Source organism: Cygnus olor, chromosome 1 (assembly GCF_009769625.2).
Source record: "Cygnus olor isolate bCygOlo1 chromosome 1, bCygOlo1.pri.v2, whole genome shotgun sequence".
Classification (NCBI taxonomy): domain Eukaryota; kingdom Metazoa; phylum Chordata; class Aves; order Anseriformes; family Anatidae; genus Cygnus; species Cygnus olor.
In genome coordinates, this window is record NC_049169.1 from 38,282,692 (window position 1) to 38,309,612 (window position 26,921).

The 26,921-nt window shown below is 41.5% G+C and overlaps 1 protein-coding gene across 1 annotated transcript; it reads right to left on the minus strand.

Annotated features, from left to right (window-relative positions):
* Positions 1 to 1,651: 1,651 nt before the first annotated feature.
* BEST3 (bestrophin 3) lies at positions 1,652 to 22,229 on the minus strand. Its single transcript, XM_040553183.1, has 10 exons — positions 22,137 to 22,229; positions 18,639 to 18,808; positions 16,814 to 16,908; positions 16,033 to 16,266; positions 10,778 to 10,932; positions 10,000 to 10,077; positions 9,451 to 9,603; positions 6,526 to 6,606; positions 5,327 to 5,478; positions 1,652 to 3,137 (listed from the first exon to the last, which is right to left on the minus strand). Exons 2-10 carry the CDS (start codon positions 18,788 to 18,790, stop codon positions 2,231 to 2,233), a joined length of 2,007 nt encoding a protein of 668 aa, XP_040409117.1. The 5' UTR covers positions 18,791 to 18,808; positions 22,137 to 22,229; the 3' UTR covers positions 1,652 to 2,230.
* Positions 22,230 to 26,921: the final 4,692 nt, after the last annotated feature.

Consider the following 26,921-nt stretch of genomic DNA (forward strand, 5'->3'; position numbering starts at 1 on the left):
TACGCAGCTGACTTACCATTCTGGTACATTTCCATTATTTCCAAAATACATATGTATTCCTCAAACAGGAAATTGCAGGAAGAGTTAGAGATCTGTTATTTACAACTGAGGATTTTAAGGGTGGTAGGATGTGTCCCTGCAGTGTGAACACTGACAGCTTGGCTCTGTGAATCCTGGCATAGAGCACAAACACATCCTAGGAATACATGGAAAGTCAGGCTGAGTGTGCAGGGACCATCCCTCTCTTTATTCTGATGTATCTTATCTCTTTTAAGATTAACACCACTTGCTGGGCGCAAGCTGTTGTTCTGACATATTTATCTTTCCTGGCCCTATTATCTCCTCAGTCTTTTCCAGCTTTGCCCACTTCTGTAGGGTTTCCTCTCTGGTCCTAGTAGACATCAAGCTGACTTTGCATGGTGGGTCAAACCTTTGCCAGAAGTGTTTCTTGACAGTTCAGTACAGTCGAGACAACTGCGTTTCTCAAAATAACTTTATTCATGCAATAATTCTACATTGTTCACATTGCCAGTGAACGTGAATTGTAAATTGTTGGGGTAGCTAAAATAGTCCATTTACCATGCAAATAGCTCACCAAAAGAAGTGCCTAAAAGATCATGTAATTCCAAAAGATAATTTAATACAAGTCAGAACCCGCAGATGTTTGCAAAAGTGAGATAACAGACTAAATGAGAGGAAATTTTTCTGGTAACTCAGCCCAGCAGTAGTTCTTTTTTATTATATTTATATTATAGCTAACCTGGAGCTGGCCTGCTGTGTGTGAAATGTTATTTGCTTATTGCAGAATATACTGTGGGACTTCAGATCTGTCACTCCTAATTTAACATACATCTGCGTGTAATAGACACCTCTGTGGGACTTAACTGAAGCTTATCCACTCAGTGGTTACTGGATGGCTTCCTTTGGCCTCCATTGAAGAATGGACACTGTTGCTGGGCCAGGGAGTGCTGGCAGAGTGAGTGGGAGAAGCAGAAAAATCATTGCTCATGTCATGCTTAATGGCCTGGCAGAAAGCACGAGTGTGTGCCCTAGGTAGCAGCCACGCCAAGAGGAAAATGATGGAAGCTGAGCAGAGCTGGACAATGAGAAGCTGGGAAGGCTTTTGGAGGCCTACATATGCTGAGATAAAACACACTGATGTCTGGGTTGGGGAGGATGAGGACTCTGCTTCCACACCTTTAACTCTGGTGGAAGCTGTGTGAAGGAGATTGAGTAGGTGTGGTGGGACCAGACCCTCAGTGAGGATTTGTAGGGGAGTCATTTCCGGCTTAAATCCCCTTTCAGAGGGAAACACAGTACCTCAAGCTCATGGTCTGTGAGGACAGAGTTATATAAGAAGTCAGATTTTCTCCATAGCTGCTGAAAATCCTTATATATGCCAGCTGAAAACCCTTACAAGAGTGGGGGAATGAGATCAGTTGCCTCTACGGCTCTCTACCTCTTGAGAGAGTGCCACAGCCCCTGGGCAAGCTACGTACATTCTCCTAGGAGCAGAAACCAAGGCTCAAAGCTCCAATGCACAGCCATCAGAAGATTTACATCTTCTACATCTTCTCTTTTTCTTAATTAAGTTAAATATTTAATCCTCTCCTTTTTTTTTTTTTTTTTCTTTTCCCCCCTCCAGCAGGAGCAGAGCGGGCTCTTGCCCCCACAAACCACAAGCAAGGAGCCTGATTTTTCAAGCATCCCTCCAGGCAGTGGGAGATATTAGACTGAATCTCTCCAGGCTGAGGGAATTGAGCCCACATCTCCCTTTCCAGCTGCTTGACTAGAAACCAAAACTGTTGGTGATCTTGCGAGGATGTTACAGGCTTAAATCCGAGAGAATGGCCGTCAGATTAGATGGCAGTGTTCAGGGTGGATCCAAAGTGTACAAAGCCACCTCTGCTCTTCTTTACCTTAGTGTTTCCTCTAGGTGAGCCTATACATCTCACTGCTGTGTGTGCTGCCTGGTTTGCATCCACTTCTGAGGCTCTCAGTTCTCTCCATAAGTGTTTTCCCCACAGGGTCACAGATTTGAAGCAAGTGACCAAATGGCTTAAAGCATGTCACCACAGTGCCTCCTGTTTAGGTGCCCAAATCCTCTACTGGATCTTGCTCAGGACTTGTCTGAGCAGCATGCCTGCCTTTCTGGACTTTGCAACAAATCTGTGTGAGAACCATTTTCAAGAAAAGAGAGGAAGTTCAGCCAGACCCAGAAGAAGCACTGTCAAAGTTTTCTTTCACTTTTCTCATTAGAAAATTCTACTATGGCTGTTTCTTTTGTATCCAGGTTACCTAGTAAGTGGTGCATTTCAAATGTCTCTGGAGCAGCAGCAGAAGTAACGTTTTTTCCATCACTTAAGGTCCTTTGTTGTAAAGTTGTCCCAGGATCTGTTACGGGAGGTGCAGAGTCAGCATTTGACATTGTACTGGGACTGTGGAAGCTTGGTAAACTCCATCGCTGGAGGTTTCCCTCATGATCTGTTACGAAACCGGCTATGTTACTACTATGGGGTTCGTGTTTGGGCTCCCTTATCATGCTAGGAAGTGACTGATGCATGTCAGAGTCTGGGAGGTATGTAGTCACTTCTGGGGGGAAGAAAGGAAGGTCCAGAAGAGTCACGTCTGCCTCAGTTAGGCTCCTTTGGAGCTTCTCTTCTGGCATACCTGTGGTGCTCTCTGTTTGCAGAGCGGGTTTGCCCAGCACATCAGGTGCTTTCTCCTCGACTTCAGAGATGATGACCTCAGGAACTGGCTTGCTTGTCTCAGATGAGGTGTCACTGTCATTGAACTGTGTCTCATTCCTTGAGGTTTCAGTTATCGGTCCTAGATCTCTGCTACTGTGAAGTCTGTTACTTCTTTCAACGCCTTCATGTTTCTTCTTGAAGCTTGAGGTAGAATGTCTCCCCCTTGTGTGCATTTCTTGCAGCCTTCTGATGTGCCCCTTTTCATCTGCCGGGAAAAACACCGAATTCTCACTCGTCTGCCGATTGTAGCGCCGGTGAGCAGGGGATGAAGGACTCTCATGGACACTGAGAAATCTCTTGACTCTTCTCAGCACTGAGTGTTGTCTTCGGTGTTTCTCCTCTTCCCAGGGCCACTCTTCCCCATAGAGGAATTCGGTATCAGCCAGCCTGCCAAATAAACCAGGTGGTAGGTGTTACTTACCCAGAGGAAGTGCTGCAGTCTGCATGCACTGCAACACTTCTGCATATATCCCACTGTCTTGGCAGGAAGAAAGCAATGAGGGAGGGGTTAGGAGCCAAATCCCTCATGCGTCCCTCAGGAAGGGCATGGACGGGAAATTTGGGGTCAGGAGCCAGGGCAGCCCAGTGAGGCTGCTCCACTCAATACCTGGCGGCAGCCCTCTGCAGCAGCTCCACATGACTGGCTTGCACTTAGGATGAGAGTAAGAGGGGAAAGAAACCCTGCACAGTGCTGTAGATCAGGAGAGGCCTTCAGGCAAATGAGAACAACTTCAGGTTAATGAGAATGACTTCTGGTTAATGAGTACAATTATTGTTTCATCTGCCAGGCCATTCACTGCACAGTAGAGACCCAGTACATCCCACAAGACAAGTCAAATTAGCCTGGTTATCTGTCCTAAGGGCGAGGATTGCAAAAGGACTCGGGCCAAACCTGAGGCAAGGAGCTCGGGGAGGGAACACTAACCCAGAAAGACAGAGGAAGTTTCATTCTGCATTTGTGAAGATGTTAGTTTAGGGGACTGGAGAAGAACTTGGATTTGGCCTCAAGATTTATATATATATTTGCTTTGGAGTTGGATGACCCATCAGACCTTGTTTTTGGAGTCTGCAAAAACTAACTAGCTCTTCTTTAGAGAGTTGAATGCAGAAATATTTCAGAGGGGAAAACAGTTAATAAGAGAAGCTGTTTGCATTTCATTGGGACTAACATGAAGCTATTCATCTACTACCCCTCATCTTTGTGGAGTGCTTCTTATTAAAAAAATTGTTCTCAGACTTAATAATGTTTCTTCTTATATTCCTTTTTTTTTCTTGTGGTAATTACAGTAAAATAAATTATATTCTATGGGTTTTTCTTCTTCTCTTTTGGCTATCTAATAGTTTTTCCAGAATGAAAGAACTTCTGAAAAGGCTGTGTGTGATAAAAGGAACTGATATAAAACTTTGTTCTTTGTATTACAAGGCAAGCAAAAACGGAAAAATAAGAGGAATAAAAATGAGAAAACATCAATGTCCTTTCCAAGACCAAATGAAGCAAAACAAACTAAAGCAAAACAAATCCACTTTTTTGTTTTGTTTTGTTTTGATGAAAGCTGGAAATTTTTGAAAAAGTTGAAAACTTTTTGAGATATACTTTAAAGCTACAAAAAAAGACTGAAGTTTTAAAAAAGATTTTCAGATAAAAATGTCTACTTGTCCTGGTATTTGCTTAGGCACGATGGTATTTACACCTAATGCCTTGTTTTATATTAGAGCATGTCACAAGTGTTTAAACTTAACACCTTCTAAGCTGACCGGCCTATTACTGCTGTCTAATATAGATCCTGACTACACCCGGCAATCCTATAGACTCCCAACACTTCTTTATAACAAGGGTTATTGTGTTGGTCTTGGCAAATAACTCCTCTTCTTTATCCCTTCACAAAATCTGACCATTCCAGTTTACTTGCCTAGATTATTAGTCAATGAAAAGCCATACAACATTTAAGAGGACTTCTTGTTTATCTTCACAAAAAGTTGGACTAATTTCATCCAACAAGGTAAAAGGCATCATCTGCTAATTGAACAGGCAAAGGAACAGCTATTTGCGGGTGTATGAATAAGCTGTAGTAAATAAAAAAAATATTAATATAGTTTGTCACTGTCTTCAGGTGCCATCCAGTACTCAGAGTCTATCAGCAAGCCCCCCCAAATGTAATCTGTTCAATAATTAGACAATGTGTGCTATGGCCGCACAATTGTATGAGCACATGGCTTGCTGAGGACATCATCCTGTCAACACCAGCCTGTCCACCCCCTCCCAGTAACTTAATTTCCCATCTCAGTCTTCCTCATTCACAATATCATCACATCCTTAAGTCCCATGCCTCTTTATCACATTCCTACAAAGGAAATGGTCTTAATCAGGTGTTACAAACTGGAACTCCCAAGGCAGCTGCTCCAATTGAGCGTTAGCAAGGAGGACCAGCCTTTGGGGACCAGTGAAGGTCCCCAAAGAGTACAAGCCACTGGTGCCAAGCTGCAGCGCTGCGCTGAGTGTCCATCAATCAACAGAGGTGCTGGGCTGCCCCCGGGGTAACCTTTCTTATAGCATTAAGGACTTTAGTGCCACTCACCCCATTTCAATAGTCGATCCAAGGAATGACGGAATGCAGTAATCAGCAGCTGCTTTTGTGTAGGGTGGCCGGGCAGAAGAGTCATTCCAGTAAATATCTTTCTCCATCCTCGGTAAGTTCATGTGCATCTCATCCACCGCCAGAAGCGAGACCTTAGATATTTTTTTGTATAAATTATGTCACATTCAATATATTACAGCATACAAAATAATCTGCTTTGAACTCTCTGACTCAATATTTCTTTCAAAACCCTCCAAAGTAAGCCATGTATGGTGCCCTGGGCAGTGTGAAGAGACTCAGTGTTATTAAAATACATCCCAAATACCCTCCTACACCCACAAAATCCTAAATTTTATTGTAAATTGAGTCTTCTGTGCTGTGAAGATGTTTCTTTGGGATTGAGGTCCTTTCCTCACAAACAATGTGGTTAAATGGACTTGTAGTCCTCTACGTGCTATGGGCAGTCTGTGCAGGGCGTAAATTGTGCTCCTTAAAATGTTCCACAAGTTGAGGAGCTTTTTGATAGGCCTTGTCCACATTTTAACACCTGCAGAATCAAGAGTTTGACCGTCCTGATTTAGGGCCTTGCAATATATTTCAGGGCTCTCTTTCACCCTTGCACAAGAAGCCTGAGGTACTGTTAAGCCAGAGACCATCTCTGGCAGGTGTGAAGGCCTTTCCCACTTCTGTGCACACTTGAATTGCTTGGTTTGCTTCATACTCAGGTTTGCTTTTCCTGCCCTTGCTGCCCCTAAAAAGTCTCTGAAGTCCCCAGCACTGAGGTTATATATACATATAGTTTTGTTTTCTTTTTTAAGGAAGATTAATATATATTGTTGTAATCATTAGACATTCAGATCAGCAGAACATGTTTTTGTCTAGATGGGAATAGATGGCTTTTGTATTTTGCAGGATTAAACGACATTATTTGTTTTTCCTGGCATGAAGTGAGCTTAAAGTTGGAGGGAGTCTATTCGTGCGTTTAGTCAGGCAGCAAGCAATGCCAAATACCAAAATTAGGGTGCATTAGATTATGAAAATAAAACCTGGGGATTATAGCTATAGGTATACCTCCAGGGAAAGAGTTTGTTTGGATGACGCTTGTTGCCCTTAATTTGTACCTCGATGTAAGAAATGGGATTAAATGTGATGATGATCTATAATACGCTAAAGCTGGAAGTAGAAATAACAACAGCAACCTGTAAGTTTCGATCGATGCACCAATTAGTTTCAAAATCATCATCATCTTCTCCAAATGGATTAATAAGTTGTTCTGCGACCTGAAAGGGAAACGAGACAGCGTGAATAGAGGTTGGCATGCAATGTCAGGACTGCTGCTTCAGAGAAAATTTGATCTGATTTTTCTCTCCCTCCCTGCCTGTCACTTGCAATCATAACACAGGCTCCAGTGTGATGTTTTTGCCAGTCGAGTGAAGGAACAGCTTGCTTTCCCCATGGATGCAGCCCCTGGTGTCTCGTTCGTGCTGTCAGTCATGATTGTAAGCACTGGCCTACAGGAACTGAGAAATGTCCGGGCCACTGTGATTGTCACATAAGATATTCCTTACCTTCCCTCACTGCTGTCTTGGGCTGATTTAAATTAATGATTTAGCTGCTGAAGGCTCTGTTATTGCATTATGGTCTACGATACTCCACCGGCCCATTCAGTTAATATTTCCCAGCAATGCAGCTGAAGCCTTCTGGAAGGCATACAGTTGTCTTTTGAGCCCAGGCCTGGATGCCACCCCCTAGCCGCTCCCTATTTCCCTAAGGTCATGCTAACTGCATCTCTCTGAGCGATTTTGAGGAAAAGCAGCCCGCAAAAATCCTCAAATCTAGTGAAAGCTGTGTGTCCTGCTAGCCAAAGCCAAGATCCTGGAGATGGCCAGGGCCACGCAGAGAGCAGTGGTGAGGTCCCAGCTTCAACATGGCGTTGAGCAAAGAGACTGCAGGGTTAAACGGCCTCCCTTGTGAAACTTGCTAAGGGCTGCTGCGATCTAAATAACTTATAATAGCAAGGCAGTCACTCTGCGGTTATTTATTCACATGTGCCTCATGATTAAAGACCTCTCAGCTGCAACATTAGCTAATCGCTTGCTGACTCTCCTAGGCCAGCAGTGGAAGGTGAGGAATGAACTGCTGAGAAGACCAACACTATGAAAACCCCACTGAAGGCAGGAGGAATGAAAAGCAGACAGGGGACACCTCTGCTCGCACCCATTGGTGTGCCCCGGGGCACCGGACTTCAGGTACAGCGATGTAGCTGCTGGAATCGGAGTGTGCCAGAGCACAAATGGTGCTGTGGCTCTCCAGGGAAGACACTTGGTGTTAACTCAGGAATCACTGCCCCAAAATCCACTGCAAAACCTATCACATGAGCTAAAAAACCACAGTGAGCATGGTCAGGACAGAGGGAACAGCAGCAATGGCCTTTTCCTGGCCACTGGCCTTTGTTGTCTGGAAAGGAATGTAATGCTAGACAGCTAAGGCCTGTATTTGGATGGCCTGTCTATTACAGTAATGAAAATGGGGATTTAGCAATGTCTCACGTGATGGGAAACTTTGTCCCTGTATTGCAGGTATAACAGATCAGGCCTGAGGCCAAGGAATGAGCTCAGTTTCGCCATCATTTCTGAGGAACTGCCAAGTTACTGAAGTCAATAGTGCTGAGCCCTTTACACAATCTGGCAGCCGAAGCCCAATGCACTCAGCAGGAAACGGGCTTTAACCTTCAGAACAGAAATACCCTGAGTCTGTGGCACTGCAAGTCTGAGGGAGCATTGCTGATTTTACATTTGCTTTTTAAAAGCTGCTTCTCCTCCCTTTCATTGTCTTACGCAGAAAATTTCTCAGTTATAATGACATCCCACACCTGCTGTTGCCTGGAGTTGGCTGGGAGCCTCAAGCCTAACTGGAAAACATGTTACTGACAGCCTTGGGTGTTGATGGAGGGGAAGGCATTGGGCAGGGGAGTCAGGAAGAACAGCATCCAGTTTTGTAACTCACTATTAAACCCCTGAAAGGCAGTGCCTAGAGATAAAGCCTCTCATCTGCAACTTCAAAGAAAGTCCGTGATGAATACACTTTAAAAAGATAGGAATTTAAGGTCTATAGGCATCTACCCTGCTATTAAATGTTTGCAATCCTTGCAAAACCCTTGCAATACACCAGCTTGGTATGCTGCCTTCTTTTGCTGTGCCATTGTGAGGTGGCTGTGGGATGAGGGCTCTGAAAATGGGGACTTTAATGGGAAGAGGGCTCTAAATGACCAATTTTGTGCCATTTATTTCCTAACAAATGTGAGCTCAAAGTTTCCAGCTATGATTATTAATCCCAAAAGGAAACCTAATGTACAAATTTGCTCTTTATTCAAAACTTTTTTCAGTTAGTCTACCTTGATACTGCAGGGGAGAGAATCAGTGTGAGGTGTGTGCCTTAATTACTCATCTATCGGATCGATGACGGTATGTTAACTGACCAGGCATCAGTGGGATGATGGGTAGCATCCAAGTCCTTCCATAACTCTTTTTTTAATGAATGTTTTTATGCAGTGGGATTGTAGCCAATATTAGCTGCCATGTTTGAAACTCATCTGAAACTGGAGACCTTTAATTGCCTGCATCTGATTAGTTAACAGTAGACACTAAAGGCAGGCTTTGATCCTAAGAAGCAAGTATGATTTCGTCCCTTTCAGCTCATGCCAGGTCTGCAACAACAGTATTTACCGCACAGCTGAGGGGGAGAAAAAACCTTTTTTTTTTTTTTTTTTTTTTTTTTTTTTTAATATTTCTTCTGTTATTTTAAAGTCCAAGTCCTGGGACTGGATTTTGTTGGAGTAATGCTTGCTTGGGGAGCTGTCACTGCACTATTAATAAAATGGGCTCTTTCAGGATCCTGACAATTTCTTACAGTAAAATCTGTTGAGTAGAATTAAAAACGTATCAGATGATTTTTTCTTTATGACCACAGGGCACTCTGGGCTGAATCCTGCTTTGGTATAACTCCATTAATCCTTGGTGATTTTATAGTGTGCCATGAATCTGACACCTTGACTTCAGCTCTGACACCTTCACCAGCTCACCCAGGGAGGGTTCCCCCATCACCTTCTCAGAAAACTAGTTTACCTTGAGCCATCCTGCGTAGAAGAAGAACTGTAACAGTGTGAAGACTGGAATGTAAAGATCTAAGTCATGTCCCTGATACCCTTGGTCAGTATCCAAAAATTGTCGCCCTATCAGGCAGGCAAAGAAAAAGGTATAGACTGCAAGAGTAACAACCTGCAAAGAACAAAATTTAATTGGAAACATATAATAATACAGTCTTATGCATAAGGCATCACATATCCAAAGGCCTCTGACTGCCTTTCGTAATACTATTTATAAATCTGTAGAAAAATGTTACAAATAAAGAGGCCACATGAGTAATTATGGCTAGGAAGTAGACCCAGGAAATGAGCATTTTGGTGCTTCCCCGCTCTCCAAATTATGCAAGGACTTCAGAACATCTCCACATTAAACATGACTTAAATATTTAGCCAGGCATCCATAAGCCAGTGGGACTCAGGGAGTGCCCAACAGCTTGGAGCTGCCAGTCAAGTCTATGGACATTTGGCACAAATCTCCCCTTTTATGGAAACTGTGTTTCAAATTTTGTGAAAGACAACATCTCAGTACCTGTGTATAGACCAGTGGAATTCCAACCCAGTCATAGCCAAACAAAAGGCTACACCAAGACCGGTACTTATTCATCTCCTGAATGGGAAGGAAAAAAAAATAGAAACAAACCCCAATGAACTTAAACGACATCAATTCTGAATGACAAACATTTTGTTGCAGTTCATTTTTATACATGCAAAAGGACCGGGAGAAAAGGTAGTATAAATTGATTAAATGATTATATCCAGCAGCCCATTGCTGTGTTTGAATATTCACTTAATTTATGGAGTTTAAATGCTTTAGTATGATATCTATTTCTTCCACAAATTATATTTTGTTTTTATCATATCTACAATTTAGTTATATATGAAAGAGAACGTGTTCTATCATATAAAGGATGTTTGACCACGTAATAAAATATTCAGGAAGATTATTTTTCCTGAAATTGATATTAAAATTATCAAATGCCAAATAATTCTTAGATTTATTTTATTTATTTATTTTTTTCTGCAGCAATGAACCAAGTATAAATTTACGGTGAAGCTAGAAGAAATCTTTACTCATCAAATTATTGTTTCAGGTAATACCTCCTCAGTCATATAAATACAATCCCAGTGCACTGCTGCTGTGTGTGCCTGAGTGTACAGTGGTGCACAGAGAAAAGCGGTATAGACTTTGAGTAAGATCATTTAGATGACTCTGGAGAGTTGTGTGCACTAAATCGAGTTGTGTAAGTGAAAAGCTACCGCATAGCAATTTAATACTAGTTTTCTCTAGATTTACTTTTTCTACTTACATTCATTAGCGTCTGCAGATCCACACTGTCTCGAATTCTACCCTCCTTCCGTGCCTTGGATGCCAGATTTCCAAACCAGACAAAGGGAACCCAGTATTTTAGGTGGGGAGACTTAAGGTCATCAAATATTTTTCTTTCATATCTTGTCATAAAACCTGTTTACAAACAACAGCAACAACAACAAAAAAAGAGTTGATTTATTCTGTGCAGACAGTGCAATTTGTTATAGATTTTGAATATGATTATGTTCATATGATATTTCCATAGAACTATGCAAAACACTAATTATAATAGCCTCCTTTTTTTTTTTTTTAATTTTTCCAGGATTACTCTTGCTTAAAACAACTTCTTTCTGCACTAAGTATCTGAAAAGCAATCTGTCTTGATCAATATATGCAGTGATTTGCTATAGCTCAGTTTTCCTATGCAACTGCTGAAATACTGTAGATACAGATAATACTAAGTATTGTACTGATCACCCTCCAGTTTCATATTCTACTTTTAGAAAAATAAGGAACTGGATAACATCAGTCAATAAACTATCACTTTTCAACAACGATGGCTTTTAGCAAGATGTCATTATATGTTGCAAGGCAGCCCGGCAACCTTCTGATCCTGATAATTTTTTGGTAAATCTGTAATGAAGTGAGCAAGCCAGGGAGGATGCAGGCATGTGCATGAAACATAGCACAGCAGAGAGCGCACCTTCTGCCAGCGAAATGCTTCTCTGCCAGCTTGTGTTTCATCTTTGGGGTTATGCAGGTGAGTGAGGAGAAGGAAGAGGAGCCATGCAGAGAAATCCTGCTGCTCACGGTGCACTGGGCCATGCCGCCTGCTCCGGGGCTGCATGCTGAGGCGTGCTGCACTCTGCCTGGCTGCCTGCCTGGCCCTGGTGCTGGGAAGGCATTATGTTTCCTGCAGAGATAGCCTGGCCTTGTGAAGTCCTGCTTCCCTCCATGGCGAGAAGCTCCAAGGGCAGCCAGGGCTGTGTCTGACAAAATCTGCTCTGCCTGGGACTGGCATGGGGGCAGCCGGCTTTTTGGAGCAACACCTCAACCTCCTTGGGCTTTGTGGTTAGGATAGTTCAGCTCTGCTCTGCTGTCCTCCTTCCACCCGTGCCTTTGAGAAAAACAACCTCAGAAATTTGGCTGAATCCTAGATTTTCTAGTATTAGAGCAATCTTTAGGTTTGAGGACCTTAGTTTTTGCTCAGGTGGGTATAAGGCTTCTTTTATTGTGTTGATATTAGAATTGAAACAGGACAAAGATAGTAACAAAGCAGCTCCAAAATAAATGGCTCATCCATTAACTACAAGTTTAACAATAGATGGAGTGCTGTAAATTCAATTTTGAGGAACTGAGAAAGCAAGTGATTTTTTCCTAGTCCTTTAGCTAGTAAGTCTAGTCCTTTTTCTAGTCCTTTAGCTAGTAAGAGTTGATCTGCTCTTACTAACATTGGTGATGATACATGAAGCTGTGAAAAAGAAATATATACAGACTTCCACAGCTGTTTTTTTTTTTTTTTTTTAAATGTGAGTAAGGTAAGAGCACATTTGTTAAACAAGGCGACCTTCATAAACACTCTGTTGTTGACACTGCTGTACAGTTGCAATAGTACAACACAGAAGGTATGAACACTGCAAGTACTTAGAAGGAGCACAAGGACAGGACACACTGCTGTTGGGCTAGAAGAAAAGCAGTTCAGCAGAAAGATACGGTATTCCTGCAGAATCCTGGAACTTAAGAAGAGAGAAATATACAACTTTTAAAAGGTCCCTGTGTGGTGTGCATCCAGCTGTCATAATCAGTTGCACAGAAATAATCGGGTAACTGATTATTGACCTGCTAGCCACAAATCCTCCTGACTCCTGAAAGTCAGTCTTTAAGGCTGCCTTCGATTTTTGGCTGGCCAGATTTCTTATTATAGGACAGGAAAAGGTGTTTCTCTCATCCTGAAACAGAAGGAATATAAAAACAAATGACAGTCTGGAGTATGCAATTCCCTGGAGAGGTTCTGGGAAGTCATTATCGAGAAGGGCACAGCCTGAGGGGTTCATGCAGAAAAGTGAAGCTCCAAGAATCAGTGCAGCTCTTTGCTTAAACCAGGTACCTTTTTGTTCAGAAAAAAATAAACATCACTGCTCTTTTCAAAGCAATATTCAAGTTGCCATTATTTTTAAAGTTAAGGCATTCCTGTTTATATTAATTAAATATTGTCTTTGATGGACATTAATAATACCTAGAATACTTATCACAGAAAATATTAAATATTTCTTCTTGGTAAATATAACAGCAACACGAGCAATATGCAGTACAGAATTGCTTGTTGTAATTGCAGGGGTAAGAAAACACCTTATATTCCATGAATTACAGGAGAGGATATTTATTAAACTTAAATGGCTTCTAAATATGTTCATCTTATTTTTATTTAAGAATATTTAAAGAATTAACTGACAAACTCTCTGAACAAGAACATTGGCACTGGAAGACTGAAGCAGTACCAGAAAATTGAAAATATTTGGCAAATACTCTGCCAAGACCTTGAAAAGGGTGATCTACGGAACGATAGGGCACTGAATCCTTGCAAAAATATGAAAAGCTTGACACGGGAGATGTCAATAAAGAATGAAAAGACAATAATGTAAACAGTGTTAGCCGAAGTAATCTTACGGAAAAAGTATTAATGAGAACACAAGTCTGTCTGGAAAAAGTCAGTAGTGCTCTCCCTGAAATGATTCATGGGGTATTCAGGACTCCTGTCAAAATGGGATGGATTGAGGCAAGACTGGTTCAGGGTACCCATGTCAAATGATGTAATGGCTAGGGGTTAGAAGAAGGAACTGATCGGTGGGCATCTCCCACGGAGTGTGCCAACAACAATCAAATATATATAAGTTTCATTTTATGTTTCTCTATTCTCATCTGAGAAAGGATTAGTTAGTGGTGGGCGCACTTCAGTCAACAGTAGGTAGCCATGTCACTGGGTTCAAACCTCATGTTTCTCTTCAGCACCTCCTGTTGTTTGGTTTGGGTGGCTCTCTGCCAAGCAGTTGACTCATGTTTTTCAAGATTCATGTTCTTGAATCCACCTTTCCTCTCACACCTTGCAACAAACAGGATTTGAAATTTAAGGACTGCCAGGAATTTGATGATTATGGTGTACATGCTGCAGTACTCAGCATCATGATGTCATGAATCTATGTGAAATGACTGCCTACAGTTCCATAAAGAATGGTAAAAATGAAATGAAAAGCTTAGAAAATAGTTATGAGGAAGATCCAGAACTGAAAACCATACCTTGCAGGAAGAGTCTAAAGAAGATGAAGCTCATATTTTTTTTTTCAAGCCTCTATGCACTCTTCTAATAGGTAGTTATTGAGAGAAAATGGTGTTTTCACCTAACTAAAAAAAACAACAAAAAAAAACACAACCAAAACTATTTAAAAATCCAGTGAATAGAAAATGACTCTATGCAAGTTCAGACTCCAAATGAAATTCCACTTTTCAACAGTGAGTTCACTGTTGTGAATGCCAGCTCTGCGGTGTATTCTCCATTGTAATCAGCTGAATTTTAAATCAGGGCTGCTTAGATTCCTAGAAGGTATTACAGTTCAGTCAGAAATTGCAACTTGATAAAGGAGGTTGTGAGTAAGCTTTTATGCCGTGTGTTGTGGATGAGTCAGACTAGATTATCATTGTCCTGCTCTCAGATTTAAAATCTATGAATTTAAGCAGTTCATTTGCTGAAAAGGGAAACGTGTAGCAGTAGTTACACTATGGCAGTTTTCAGTTTGAGAGCAAAATGCAAAATCGGCACAAGTTGTTTCAGTGATGACTGCTCTGTAAGTATCAGATTCTGCCACTCACGTTCATATTAAATGTTGCCCTCCCATGCAGCCTGTTATATAATGCCGTAGGGAATTAGGGAGGGGATAATTGCAGAGTGCTGTCTTAATCACTGGATGCTAGTAGTAGCAAAATACACCCTCAAGTGCTCAATACCGCATCAACCAAAATTCTGTGGCACAATGTGTATAAGGACCTACACAATCTGTACTGAAATCCACGGAGCTGCCTGCCAATACTTAGTTATGTAGTGTATAGTAGAATGTTTTCCACTGTGCAGAAAAAAAAAAAAAAAAAGAAATCGTTTTCCAGTCTACAATTTTTGTACAATGCTGCGACATTTTGTCTCTTTTGGAACAGATTGTCTTTAGCAATAGGGAGGCAGAGCTGGATTAGCCTGCTGGAAATGTGGTAATTTTCCAGTACATGCTAGAAGCAGATTGCTTGGAGAGAGCGACAGAAGCTTCCTTGACCTCTCACAGGCTCAGGTAAACAATATTTTTGAAAAGCACATGGAAGAGAACTACAAAATTCAACTGAATTTTGGAAAAAAGGGTGACAACGCAAATGATTTTTTTGGAAAGATCAGTGCATTTTGCATGGATTTTTTTTTTCAACATCCAAAGCTTCTTACACATATTTGAATGTGTATATGTATATACACACTGCATATTTTAACTTACTACAACTTTGTTTACTAATCCATGCCAAAGGAATAATTTTAAGAAATGTAAAATGTTCAGTAACAACATATCTCCTATTTGGAAGAAATCACCAAATCTTTATGCTGAGAGAATAAAGACGTGTTTAATACTTATCTATCCTTGAAAAACTAAGTTTAAGGTGGGGTTGTAAATTCAAAGAAAAAAGCCCTGGTGTTTGGGATATTCAGAGTGTATCCCAACCAATCTGTGACCTATTCAATCTACTCAGAAATAATTGAGATGAAACAGTATTTGTGATGTGTCTGTGGAAACCAGCCCCTGATGCACTAGACCCTAGACATTGAGACATTGTTGGATAACAGGTCAGCACTCCTACTGTGTCATACGACATCACAACGACTTCAGTTTTCATGCCTTGGAAAACTTTATACCTGCTCCACGTGCTTGTTTGTTGGGGGCAGACCTATTGCCCCCACAATGCCTGCAAAAAGATCCATGTAAGAGTCTCCAACTCATTCTGCTTTCTGTAGTGCCACTAGATGAAGTCTTGAAGAACATTAAAAATGGCCATTTAAAGGCACTTCAATTAAGCCAGTGACAAAAAGGTGGCATCTTTGACAAGGGTTAGTGTGACAGAAACATGGGGCCAAAGAGGAAAGAGAACATGAAGGTGGCTCCTTCCTTCCCTGTGCCCCTACCCATGAGGGAGGGGAAAAGAAATTCTGGGAGAAGGACGCAGCAGTACCTGCACCCACCACATGGTCCATGGTGGGAAACCTTTTGTAGACGGCTGTGCTCACGGAGCGAAAGATCAGCAGAGAAGTTAAATTCACGTAGCGCATTAGAGTCCTCCTGAGCAAGCGGCCGTATTCATCTCTTCCCTGGACACAGCTGGAGATCAAGAACATCAGTCGGTCTGGCCATGGCAAATTCACAAACTGGTTCCACCACCGGTTCACCACCAACGTGACATAGAAACCTGTGGGTTGGAAGAAAAAAAAGGTCCAATGCCTATCAGGGCTTCTGTTTAGCTTACCTTGATTTACATTATAGGGTATTATTCATATCACTAAGCTGCTACATTTCCCAGAATAAATGCAGTAAGTCATGTCAAAATCGGTATGAAATCAATACTTAATAGACACTGCAAGTTAATGACCTATTACATCTGAGTATCTCATACAATGTTAACACAAACTTCCAAATTTCCTTTTCTGTAGTAGACTTTGAGTGAATTTAGTGCTTTGAAAGGTCAGGAACAATGTACCAGGGTTAGTGGGCACTATATATATCTTTATATATATTAAAATGCTCTTTTGTTGGAATATTAAGAACTTGAGCATAAATGTTGATGTGACAAAAGCAACCTGACTTTAAGGAAACCTGCTGGAAGCTGATGACTTTATTGTGAGCTTCTAATCTCCCACATGCTCCTCAGCTCTGCAATGCTTCCTTGCACATACACGTACAAGATACTTGGACAGAGACAGTGTTGGAGAATAATTTCATGTGTAACCAGTACTTACCAAGCACAAAAGTTACTGGGATTTGTTCAGCATATTTGTCACAGTAAATTGATAATTTTTCAAAGAACCGTTTTTGGCTTCCTGTAAGAAAAAATCTGCAGCAAAAATAAAATGTATATGTCCTTTTGTAATACTCTGGCACTAAAAAGTGCAAATACATACAAATGATCACTTAGTTGTATTTGGGAGCAAGCTTGGCTAACGTCTTCAAGAAGATTCTTAAAGTGCTTCTTAAAGATTCTAAAAGAACACTTGTACCGTGTAATAAAGAAGCTAGAGAAGACTATTTATTCTCATGTATTTGCTGTTTTCTCATGACTAATTCGACTGGCACTGCTAATTAGAGTCAATACACCTTTAGAATTAGCATGCTATCTCATCCAGACCAATGATGATTGGTCTGAAATGAGCTTGCTCTCATTTTCCAGAGGGCTACTTAACCAAAATGCTTAGGTCTGTCTGAAGTGCAAAAAGTTACCGATTTCTACCCACTGTTATTTGAAAATGCCACATTGCAGCAGTTTTTGCTCTTACTCCTACAAAATTTTGCTTACCCACAAAATGAAAAACACAACTCTATCCATCTTGTAGTGGGGAAAATATTCATCAGATGATAGAAAATTAGTGGAGCACAGCAACTTATTCCCATGGAGAAATATATCTAATGAAATACAACAGGCTTAAACACAAACAATTATTTTATTTGGAAATATATGTATTACAGTTATTCTTTGACTTCATATAAAAGGAACACGTGACAAATATTTGGTGGATTTTGCTTACAATCATGTAGTAAAAACTGTGGTATATATGAAGTGCTTTCCAGGTCATATTTATTACAGTCTTTAATTGCCTAACTTTTCAGTGAAGCTAGATTAATATAAATGAATGTCAGCCTTCAGTTTTTCTTACATATTAATACTGTAATTTTCTTTCTGAAGGTACAGGTATAGACCACTGAACATTGTGCGAAGCTGGCCATTAATCACAAACAAACTGAAGCTATTTTTCTTTGTTACACATAAAAAGAAAACACCGGGGCCTAATTACAGATCAAGGCAAGATCTGAATCATGGTTTTGATATTCATGTGTAGTGCACTTCATCAATTAAAAGGCTCACTACATTAATTGATGCATTGCTTCTATTTAATTCACACCTTGGTGCAAACAGTAGCTCTCCTTCTGGCCTGGCCCTCCCAGGTGCTGTGTTGCACCCAGCTAATAACCACAGCTATTTTCCAGCTAGTCTTGCTTGTCCCTTTGTAAGCTTAGGTCCTTAAAAATAAAGTTAGTCATGCTCTCCTACCTTTAAGGATAACTTCACCTTTCCTGAGAAAAGACTATATAACCTGCCCCTCAGTTTATTCACTTCAGTGTCATCAGTGAAATTACCTCTGAGCAACTGAAGGCCCAATTCTGCAAGCAAGAAATGCCTATACTCATCATTCAAAGCAGAGAGGCACACTCAATGCCAGAACGATAAAGACTAGATATCATGGGCTACTTATAGGTATTTATTTATCCTAACTAACTAATTTAGGCTAACTTATTTAGCCTAACTTCAGCAGAAGGGTTGCTCAACATTGGCAGGAGGCTGAGAGTAGAATCAGTCGAGTATGATAGACCATATTTTATTTACTCTCTACATGCTTCCTCTGGATCTATAAAGTAAATGTGGAAATTAAAGGAGATTAGAAAAGGTTCAAGGAAAGGACAACAATTATGTGGCACCCCCCGCCCCAACCAGTCACTCATCAGCCTAATGCTACCAAGTGTGAAACTTCAGTATAACATTTAATGAGATGTGAATTGGAAAGGGTGTACCTGTATAATACACTTATCGCTGTGTAAAGAGTAGCAAAAACAATAAATTCTCTGTACAGCAATTTGTAGATGCTGCCTTTCCACTTTAGGAGTAATCTGTGAAATCCAAAGAAAGTGGCATTTGCTACTTTGCTGGAATAAGTGACTGTCATCGTCTTGGCAGGCTGTGCCTAGAAACAGTAGAAGAGAAGCAGGAAACCAATAACATTTTAGACAGTATATCCTAACCTGAACGCACCCATGTATAGATATATACAGATATACACGCACAAATACACATATAATAGTATACATAAACACATGCTGTGTGTTTCTATATGTGAAAAGAGAGAAAAATGTGAAGATCTTGTGGTCACAAGCCCTGCTGACCTGCAGGTTGAGGGATGCAATGCTGCACTTGAGGTTGGCCCCAGCCACCACCCAAAAGCAGCAGCCAGCGCCAGATGTGGCTGCCCGCCTGGGTGGCAGTGGCCGTGTCAGCAGGGACACATTACACCTCTGAAGCCTCTTCTTACTCCCAGTTTGCCCCAGTCTGGTGCAAGCAAAGAAAAGGAAGCAAATTTGCTTGAAATTTTTCCAAAGTCTGTCAGAGCTTTAGCAACAGAAGCAAAGCTGAATTCACCAATGTACCTTCCTCCCCAGCCAGTATTTTTAGCTGGCTTTGGTAATTACACTCATCGAGAAGCAAATGAGATCTGGAGACGGCCTCTTTCATTAACAGTTACGACAGCAGCTGAGATCGGCTGGGGAACCCTGTTATTTTTCTCCTTGGCAGCTAGACACACTCATCACTACGCTGGTGCTTCAGCACTGCATGGCCATGCAAAAAAAAGCCACAGGGTTGCTCAGGTAGACAGCATGAAACACCACGTAATTAAAGCAGTGCTAAAAGCATACTGGCAAATATTTTACACTGTTTTTCTTGCTTGCTTGCTTGGTGCAGGGATGCTACAGCAACTTTTATGTGCTTGCGGAGAATTTAACTCCAAATAGAGATGAAAGCACTTTTGTACAGCATTCAGGAAAAGGAACAAACAAGACAAGCACAAAGCCTCAGGGTAGTGATTGTGTAAGACACTAGCCTAAATATTGTTCTTGTACGCATTTTCTTGGTGCCAGTGTAGGTCATTTACTCTCAGAAAGAAATATGAACCCACAGTTAATAGATGGCTTGATAGTGTTTTATGTAACTTGGCTACATCTCCTATGCAGAGCATAAAAACAAGCCATTAAAATTCAGCTGTAAAAGTGCCACTTTTTCTTTTAGTCACCATGGGAATCAGCAGGGAAAAGACACCATAAGCCTCCTATTACTGACAGACTGTCTCTTCCCATGTGCCGAATGTCTGCTTGAGGTTTGCCAGCTTGAGCTCTGAGACTTTTGTTTTGGTATTGTTTTTTTTTTTTTTTTTTGAGATGCATGGTTTTTATTCCTTAGCATCCAAATCCAAATGATAGTTTTTCTGCATCTGAGACTGGACACATCCCTTTAAATGTTGTTGTTGTTGCCATTGAACTTCCAAAAGTTAAATTCAGGAGCCAAACTGGCTGGCTGGCGTGCAGCAGTGCAGCCCTGCCTGCTGGAAGGCCTGTGGTCAGGATGCAACATCAAGAAAATGGAGGCAGAGATTTCCATTCCCAGCAGAAATAGGGCTTTAAAGGCAAGGAGAGGTCAGTGGCCAGGCCATAGGGTAGGAATGGGGTAGAAAGATGTGGTCAGAGGCACACTGAGTCTCCTGGGATGGCTGTAGGAGGCTTTAACCTTGCCCATTAATGCCAGGTAGTGTGTGTTCAAACAACACAGTGAAGAAGTGTCCACCAGGATCACCTGTCATCAGCACCCTGTTAGCTGCAGGGCTGTGTTTCTTCCCCCAGCTCCCTCCTCAGTTTCTGAGATCTGTGTTCAGTGTGTTCCCCCTGGCTTTCCTCTACAACATCGGTGCCTGCATGGTGCCAGAAATCGACACTAGCTCAGCAGGACAAAATGGGTTCAACTCCTCTAAGGACCTGCAGCAAATCCTGCCTGGAAATGCTAGTGGGTGGATTTTGGCTACAACTGCAGAGCTGTAGTGATAATAGGATTCCGGATTATGAATATTTCCCGACATTAAGCTGGGAGAGGGGAGTTTTCTCCAGGAAGTGCAATTTGCCTGCTTAAGTTGAAGAGCTACATTTCACTTAATCAGATTTCTGCCATCTCTCTTAGCACTTTGCTTGAAGTCCTTGGCTGTGAGTAGAAAACCTTCACGTGAACGTGGGAGGCACTGGGCACCAGTGGCTTTTTCTTTCTGCCTCAGAAATGGGGCAAATAAAAGTGAGACTCTCACAGCAATTTCAGGCTGTGGTGCCTTGATTTTCTTTCCTTGCCTTGCCTGAGATGCTCTGTATTTTAGTTTCCTGCTAAGCAAATGCATTATTGAATGCTGATCACTGGGTTCATACTGAGGTTTCAGGGTGAAATGTAATGTCCCAAAATACACATTAGGTCAGGTTAGGTGACCTAAGATCACTTTAGTCTATAGGAACTATGACAGACAGCAACGTGTCCGTCTGGTTAGATCTTACAACATAGCAAGTATAGATTTAAGTCTGCACTTGTGTTTTTCCTCTGTGAACAGCTACCACCACCGGGGTACAGCACACACACATTTAGGCAGCAAATTTTTGCATAAATCCTGGTGCTGTGGCTGATTCCTGTGTGGTGGTCCCAAGCCTTTGGGGCATGGGTAGCCTTTGCCTGAGAGTCCTTCCAGCATTACTCATGGTCACAGGAAATTAAAAAGCTAAAGCTGAGGCTGACAGGAAGAGCGAAGGATCACGATGCCCCCAGCACATTCCTGCCTGTCTTGGCTGGGGCCACGGAAGGACAGAGCACTGGATCGGACACCGCAGTAACTGCTGCCATGCAAGACTTTCCTATTAATCGCATTGCCCTGGGCTTCATTAGCAGATACGGGGCTAGGCTTTCTGCTGGTTTGGATTTGTGAGTTCTGACAACGTGACGCAAGTTATACCCATTTTGTGCCTGCAGAAACTTTGGCTCACATCCGTGACATTGCTTTTCCTTTGGCTCAGTGTTTGCTCCCTCTCTGAAACTTTCTCCAGCCTGGACTGAAATGTGAGGTATATATCACTCCACTTTTGCTAAGATCATCAGATGTCCTTAGACATAAATGCCTAAAAATAAAGGTTCTTTTTCCCTGCTAATATTGAGCCCAGTTGTAAATAGGATTTTTGCCTGGCTGAGAATTTCAGGATGCATCAGAGTTCAGAGAGAAACCACAGTAAAAAATAACAGCAATCAGTGTTCCCTAACTGACCATGAAAGAGACATTACAGAACGTATAAATAAATAGTGCCTCTGCGCAGACCTACCCTTTGTCATTGTGTTATCTGATTTATTTGTTTATGCTATATTAGAGAAAGCAAGCCAGAGAGAGAGAGATCGGCGTTAAGTCGGACACAAAAGTACATCGAGCACGCTCCATGCCCACTGACCTGCTCTTTGGATCTGGCAATCCAAGCACGAAGGCAAATCCCGGACCCTTCCTCTTGCTCAGACGTCCCAAATAGGGCACCCCTCGGGGCTGGTGTAATCCCTGGGCTCTTCCCCTAACCTGAAGCAGGGGATTGCTTCCACCAAGCCCCGGGAGGAGAGGACTGACAAGCACAGGGGTTAAAATGTCTTTCCACTTCTGGAAGGCTGTTTTTGCCAAGTCCTCTGTCCTGTCAGTTACACAGGGAACAAACGCAAGCAGCAGCAGCAGCAGCAGCTGCTGATCTTGCTCTTTTCTAGTCTATAATTATAACGCCGCTTGCCGTCGGAAGGACCCCTTTCATTTGGATGCAGAGCCTTGCCACGGTTTGGCTGGCACCTCCAGTTTTCTCCATTTTACTTCCTGTCCCCAAACTGGGAAAGGCGAGGAGCGTTTTCATCTGGGACCTTGAAAGAGTCACCTCCTCAGACCTAGCCTTGTGAATGGTGCTGACTGCATCTAACCAGGAAGACTGGACAACCCGGACAAATTTGGGACAAATTTGGGGATGTGACCCAGCTGCACCTGGTTCCCACCCTGCAGCACATCGCTGCTCTCCCGCTGCCTTGAATTGGGAAATGAGGACAGCAGGGCAGGCTGCAGAAGCCTCCCATCCCTCACAATAAGTGCAGTGGCTCTTACGAGAAGTCCCATCAGGCTCAGTGAACCTGTTCACGACGGCACATTTGAGGCTTTGTGTGACTGGAGGGAACTTCTTCCCCTCTTCCCCTTTGTAAAATGAGATGGACTCCCTTTTTTATGACTCATGGCATTAAGAGGGAGTTGTAAAAGGTGACAGACTGTGAAAGCCCAGGAGAGGCCATATAATGTTGCCATAAATCTCTATGGAGAATGAAATAGTGTGACTGTGAAATAAATAAATAAATAAATAAAAATTCCAGGGGGAGAGAGTAAGCAAGATTTATGGATTTAATACGTTTTATGATGAAAGCTTTTTTCCCCTGCCTTCACCCCATTATAAGGTACAAAGCTATCTGAGAGCACTTATTTAATTAGGACTCTCTCTGAAAGCAAATCAGCCGCTGTCATTGTTTGCCTTTCTTCCCATGGGCAATCACAGAAGGAAGACACTTTGATGTCAAAGCAGGCGAGACACGAGACTGTGGCATGTGTGTGTCAGGCAGCGGCCTGCAGTGAAAGATGACAAATCATTTTAACGTTTGGTGACTTGGCGTGAAGAAACGCGCTGCCCGATCCTATTACAGCGACTGCCCGCCCTGAGAAGACTCCTCATGACAGGGATCTTCTAAGGTCATTGTTAAAATAATTACCCAGACCTGAAACTCAGACCCCACAGGCTGCCTCCATCCACCTGAACGCGGAGGAAGGCAGGGAGGGAAGGGTTGTAGCTTGTAACTGCTACTGGGAGTCCCTGCTTAAGGAGCTTGTTACATTTTCTAGCTGATGCCAATATCTGTGTTAGCATGAGTGGAGACCTTTGCTGTAAGTTTTAAGGTAGTCTTACGTTGTAATTCAGCTCTTCTGTTTGTGTTTATATTGGTATCTTGAATGCACAACGTGAACAGCACATTGCTGGGGGGCTGCAAAAGCTCAGTTATTAGAGAAGGGCCGTGAAAGCCACCACCATCATTTCTTTGTCCCTCATTTCACTAAGGACTGGCTACAGAGTTCTGCAAAATCCCTTTTTTCAAGACATTAGAAGCTGCCTTCTGCTTTAAGGGCAGACAAGAAAGAAGGGGGACTTGGGAGAAAGAAAGCAGCAGCTAGGGCTAAGGACTGAGAAAACATTGGTCAGCTCTGCTTTGCTCTTGGGGGATGCTGACACGGTCATGACAGTCCTGCTGCATACAAAATGCCTGCCACCTGTGACCTGTTATTTAAAACTAGAACTGATATCTCGTACTTTCTTACAATCCTGTCTTTCTGCCAAATTCGTTGAATGAGCAAATCTAACCTACGAGGAACCTCCTGGGCTATCTGAGTGATCTTCTGGCCCTTTAATGTACTATTTAGCAAAAAAGTAAGTTCAAATAGGGTGCCAACTGATTAACTGGTTAATAGGCAGCTGATGTGTACAACATAATAGAGGGAACAAACAAATATGTATATTTTGTGGAATTAAAAAGGATTTTTTCTGTAAGGATTTGTATTTGTATTGTCTCCCCTCTGCTATGTAACTCTTTCCACAATAAGACGCATGGGTGGTCATCACCATTTATTAGGTTTTTAAATGTAATGAACTCCACTGCAGCAAATGAAGTTTTATAGCAAACTCTTAAAATCTCATAATAATGAGTAAGGGCCTGCAAAGTATTGCTGGAGCTCCAGTGATCTCTATACTATAAACCACTAATTATTTCACCTTCGTATTTGAGGAATGATTCTGCAGACGCTGCAGACCTTCTAAAACCTATATGGAGTCTTATCACAGATCATTAATCCAAATAAGATATTTTCAAGACATGATAAGTAATACTTTGAGATATTCACACCTTTGCTATCACAAGCAACTATTTTTAACAGGTGTCATATGCCTGATAACATGTAGAAATTCAGTTTGTATACAGTATGTTTCTAAAAGGTCATCAAAAAAGGACAGATGTTTGAAGTGTGTAAAACAGTATTTCACATTTGCAATGAATGGTTTAATTTTATCACTTCTTGTGCTTTTTCAGATCCTTCAAGATGGACGTCCTTATCATCGACAAACAAGGACAAAGGAGGTCCTTTGGTTTTACAAACATATATGGAAGACAAGAATTTGAGAGGTCTCCTCTGCAAAAATAATTTTCAGAAATTCCTCTAGATGTGCAGCTCCACTGGTGATCACTACTAATGGTGTATTTTGCATCCATGTTCTCTTGATGTATTTTGGACACACATAAATTGCAAAGGGACAAAAATATTGTCATGCTGTGTAACTAGAAAGGTTTTTGCTGTTACCATCAATGGGTGTTTAACAAGACAATGCAGTGCAGCAGATGGTAGGAATCTATCAAATACAAGTTATATCATTTCTTGGTCCTTCCTCCTCCTCTTATTTTCTCTTGATTTTCTTTTGGTTTTCCAGTCTTCTACATTGGAAGATTTCTGTAAGAAAGTAATTCATATTGCGTGTTAGTGAAGATTCAAGCAAACACATCAGTATCTGTAAAAAAAATACATTATGCCAATACCCAACAAAATGCCATAATAACAAGGCTAAAATATGGTATGAACAACATGAAAGAATCTTCTCGTTGAAAAGAAGTGAATAATTAAAATGTTGGGAAGGGGGCGATATTAAAGAAGCTGCTGTCAGATTTTCTCAGACAAGAATGGATTGGGTTTTGCTTTATTTTTTTTCTTACTGTCACTAGCTGCTAGAATTCCTGTCTTAAACAAATGAACAAATTAACATAAAATGTCCTCTGACCTTAGGAGGAACATGTGGAGAGCTGCTGTGATATCTTACAGTCTCTTTCATGAGAGAAACGTCAATAATTAAAAGTTAATCTACTGTGAGAGATACCACCATCCTCAGCATCACTCACTGTGGATTGTGGAAATATACTTTAAAGCAGGCTGTTTTATCTCTGGAAGTCACATGGTAGGATACTTCAGAGGATTACAAATGAATTTGTCTGCAGCATAAAGCTGGCTGCCTCGACAGATTCATTCTCAGAGTCCTCTAAGACCGTATTCAGGAACACTTTGCATTGCAACTTCCTTGTAATGAAATCAACAACATTTTTTGCATGGTAGTGCTGGGTTTGTTATTAGGAATATTGTTATTACGGTGATTGCTATTGGCTTCAACAATCCTTTTATTGCTGAAAGGTGCACACACACCAAAGCAAACCGATGGTATGGCAGGGGAGCCGTCAGACGGAGATGGGATGGACGAAGCACCACGAGTAAGGTGTCCAGGAGCTGGACTCAAAGGCCAATACCTGGGACAACTTTCTCTTGACTTAAAATAGAGCTAACTGCATAGCTGGGCATAACCAGTCTTTTTTACCTGGGGGATCCTGCAGAACTCTATCTTTCTTTTTAATTAAAAAAATACATTAACAGAATTTGGTATCATAGTGGATATTGAAGAGTACTGATTGCTGATTGTCTGTGCTTTATAATGTAAATTAATGTCTCCATCTCTCCTTGTTCCCTGCACAGAAACATACTAATAATACATAACACTGGATAATATGCTTAATAGTATAACTGAACCGCTATTCCTCCCATTTAATAATTACGAGGGCAACTTCGCTTATTCTTTGAAGAAATTCTCTCTGTGGATGTATTACGATTTTGGTATATGAAAAATTATTTGTGAGAATAGAGGATAGAGATCTGGATTAGTGCACAACCTGAAGAGAAACGCACTGTGCATTCATGGCTGATGTGAAGCTGAGGTGCAATATACTTGCCTTTGTTAGAGGTGTGATTAAACCACACTGCTGCAACTGATGGAAGAAACTATGGGCTGACTACCACCCATTTCTCTTTGTAAAGGGAAAAACTGACAAGAGCTCTTTTTCTTATTTACCTGATTCTAGTTCAAAAAAAAAAAAAGAAAAGAAACAAACAAAAAACACACAAAAAAACTAACAAAACTTACTGCTGTTAAAAGAAGTCACTTGATAAACACATGAAAAGGATAAAACTGAGGACTTAGTGACCCAGACAGTCCTGCATTCAAACCAGTTCTGGTTTTCCTCCCTAGCATACTTCAATGCTAACCTTTTCTATCAGAGCTTTGATTGTTTTGCAGATGTTGATTAAG

Excerpts from the sequence above, each read along its gene's own strand:
- BEST3 (XM_040553183.1), bottom strand. The coding sequence starts at position 18,790 with ATGACAGTCACTTATTCCAGCAAAGTAGCAAATGCCACTTTCTTTGGA. Across the intron at positions 9,604-9,999 it reads TTCCACTGGTCTATACACAG|GTTGTTACTCTTGCAGTCTA; the intron begins GTACTGAGATGT and ends TGTTCTTTGCAG. Across the intron at positions 6,607-9,450 it reads TCTACGCAGGATGGCTCAAG|GTCGCAGAACAACTTATTAA; the intron begins GTAAACTAGTTT and ends TTTCCCTTTCAG.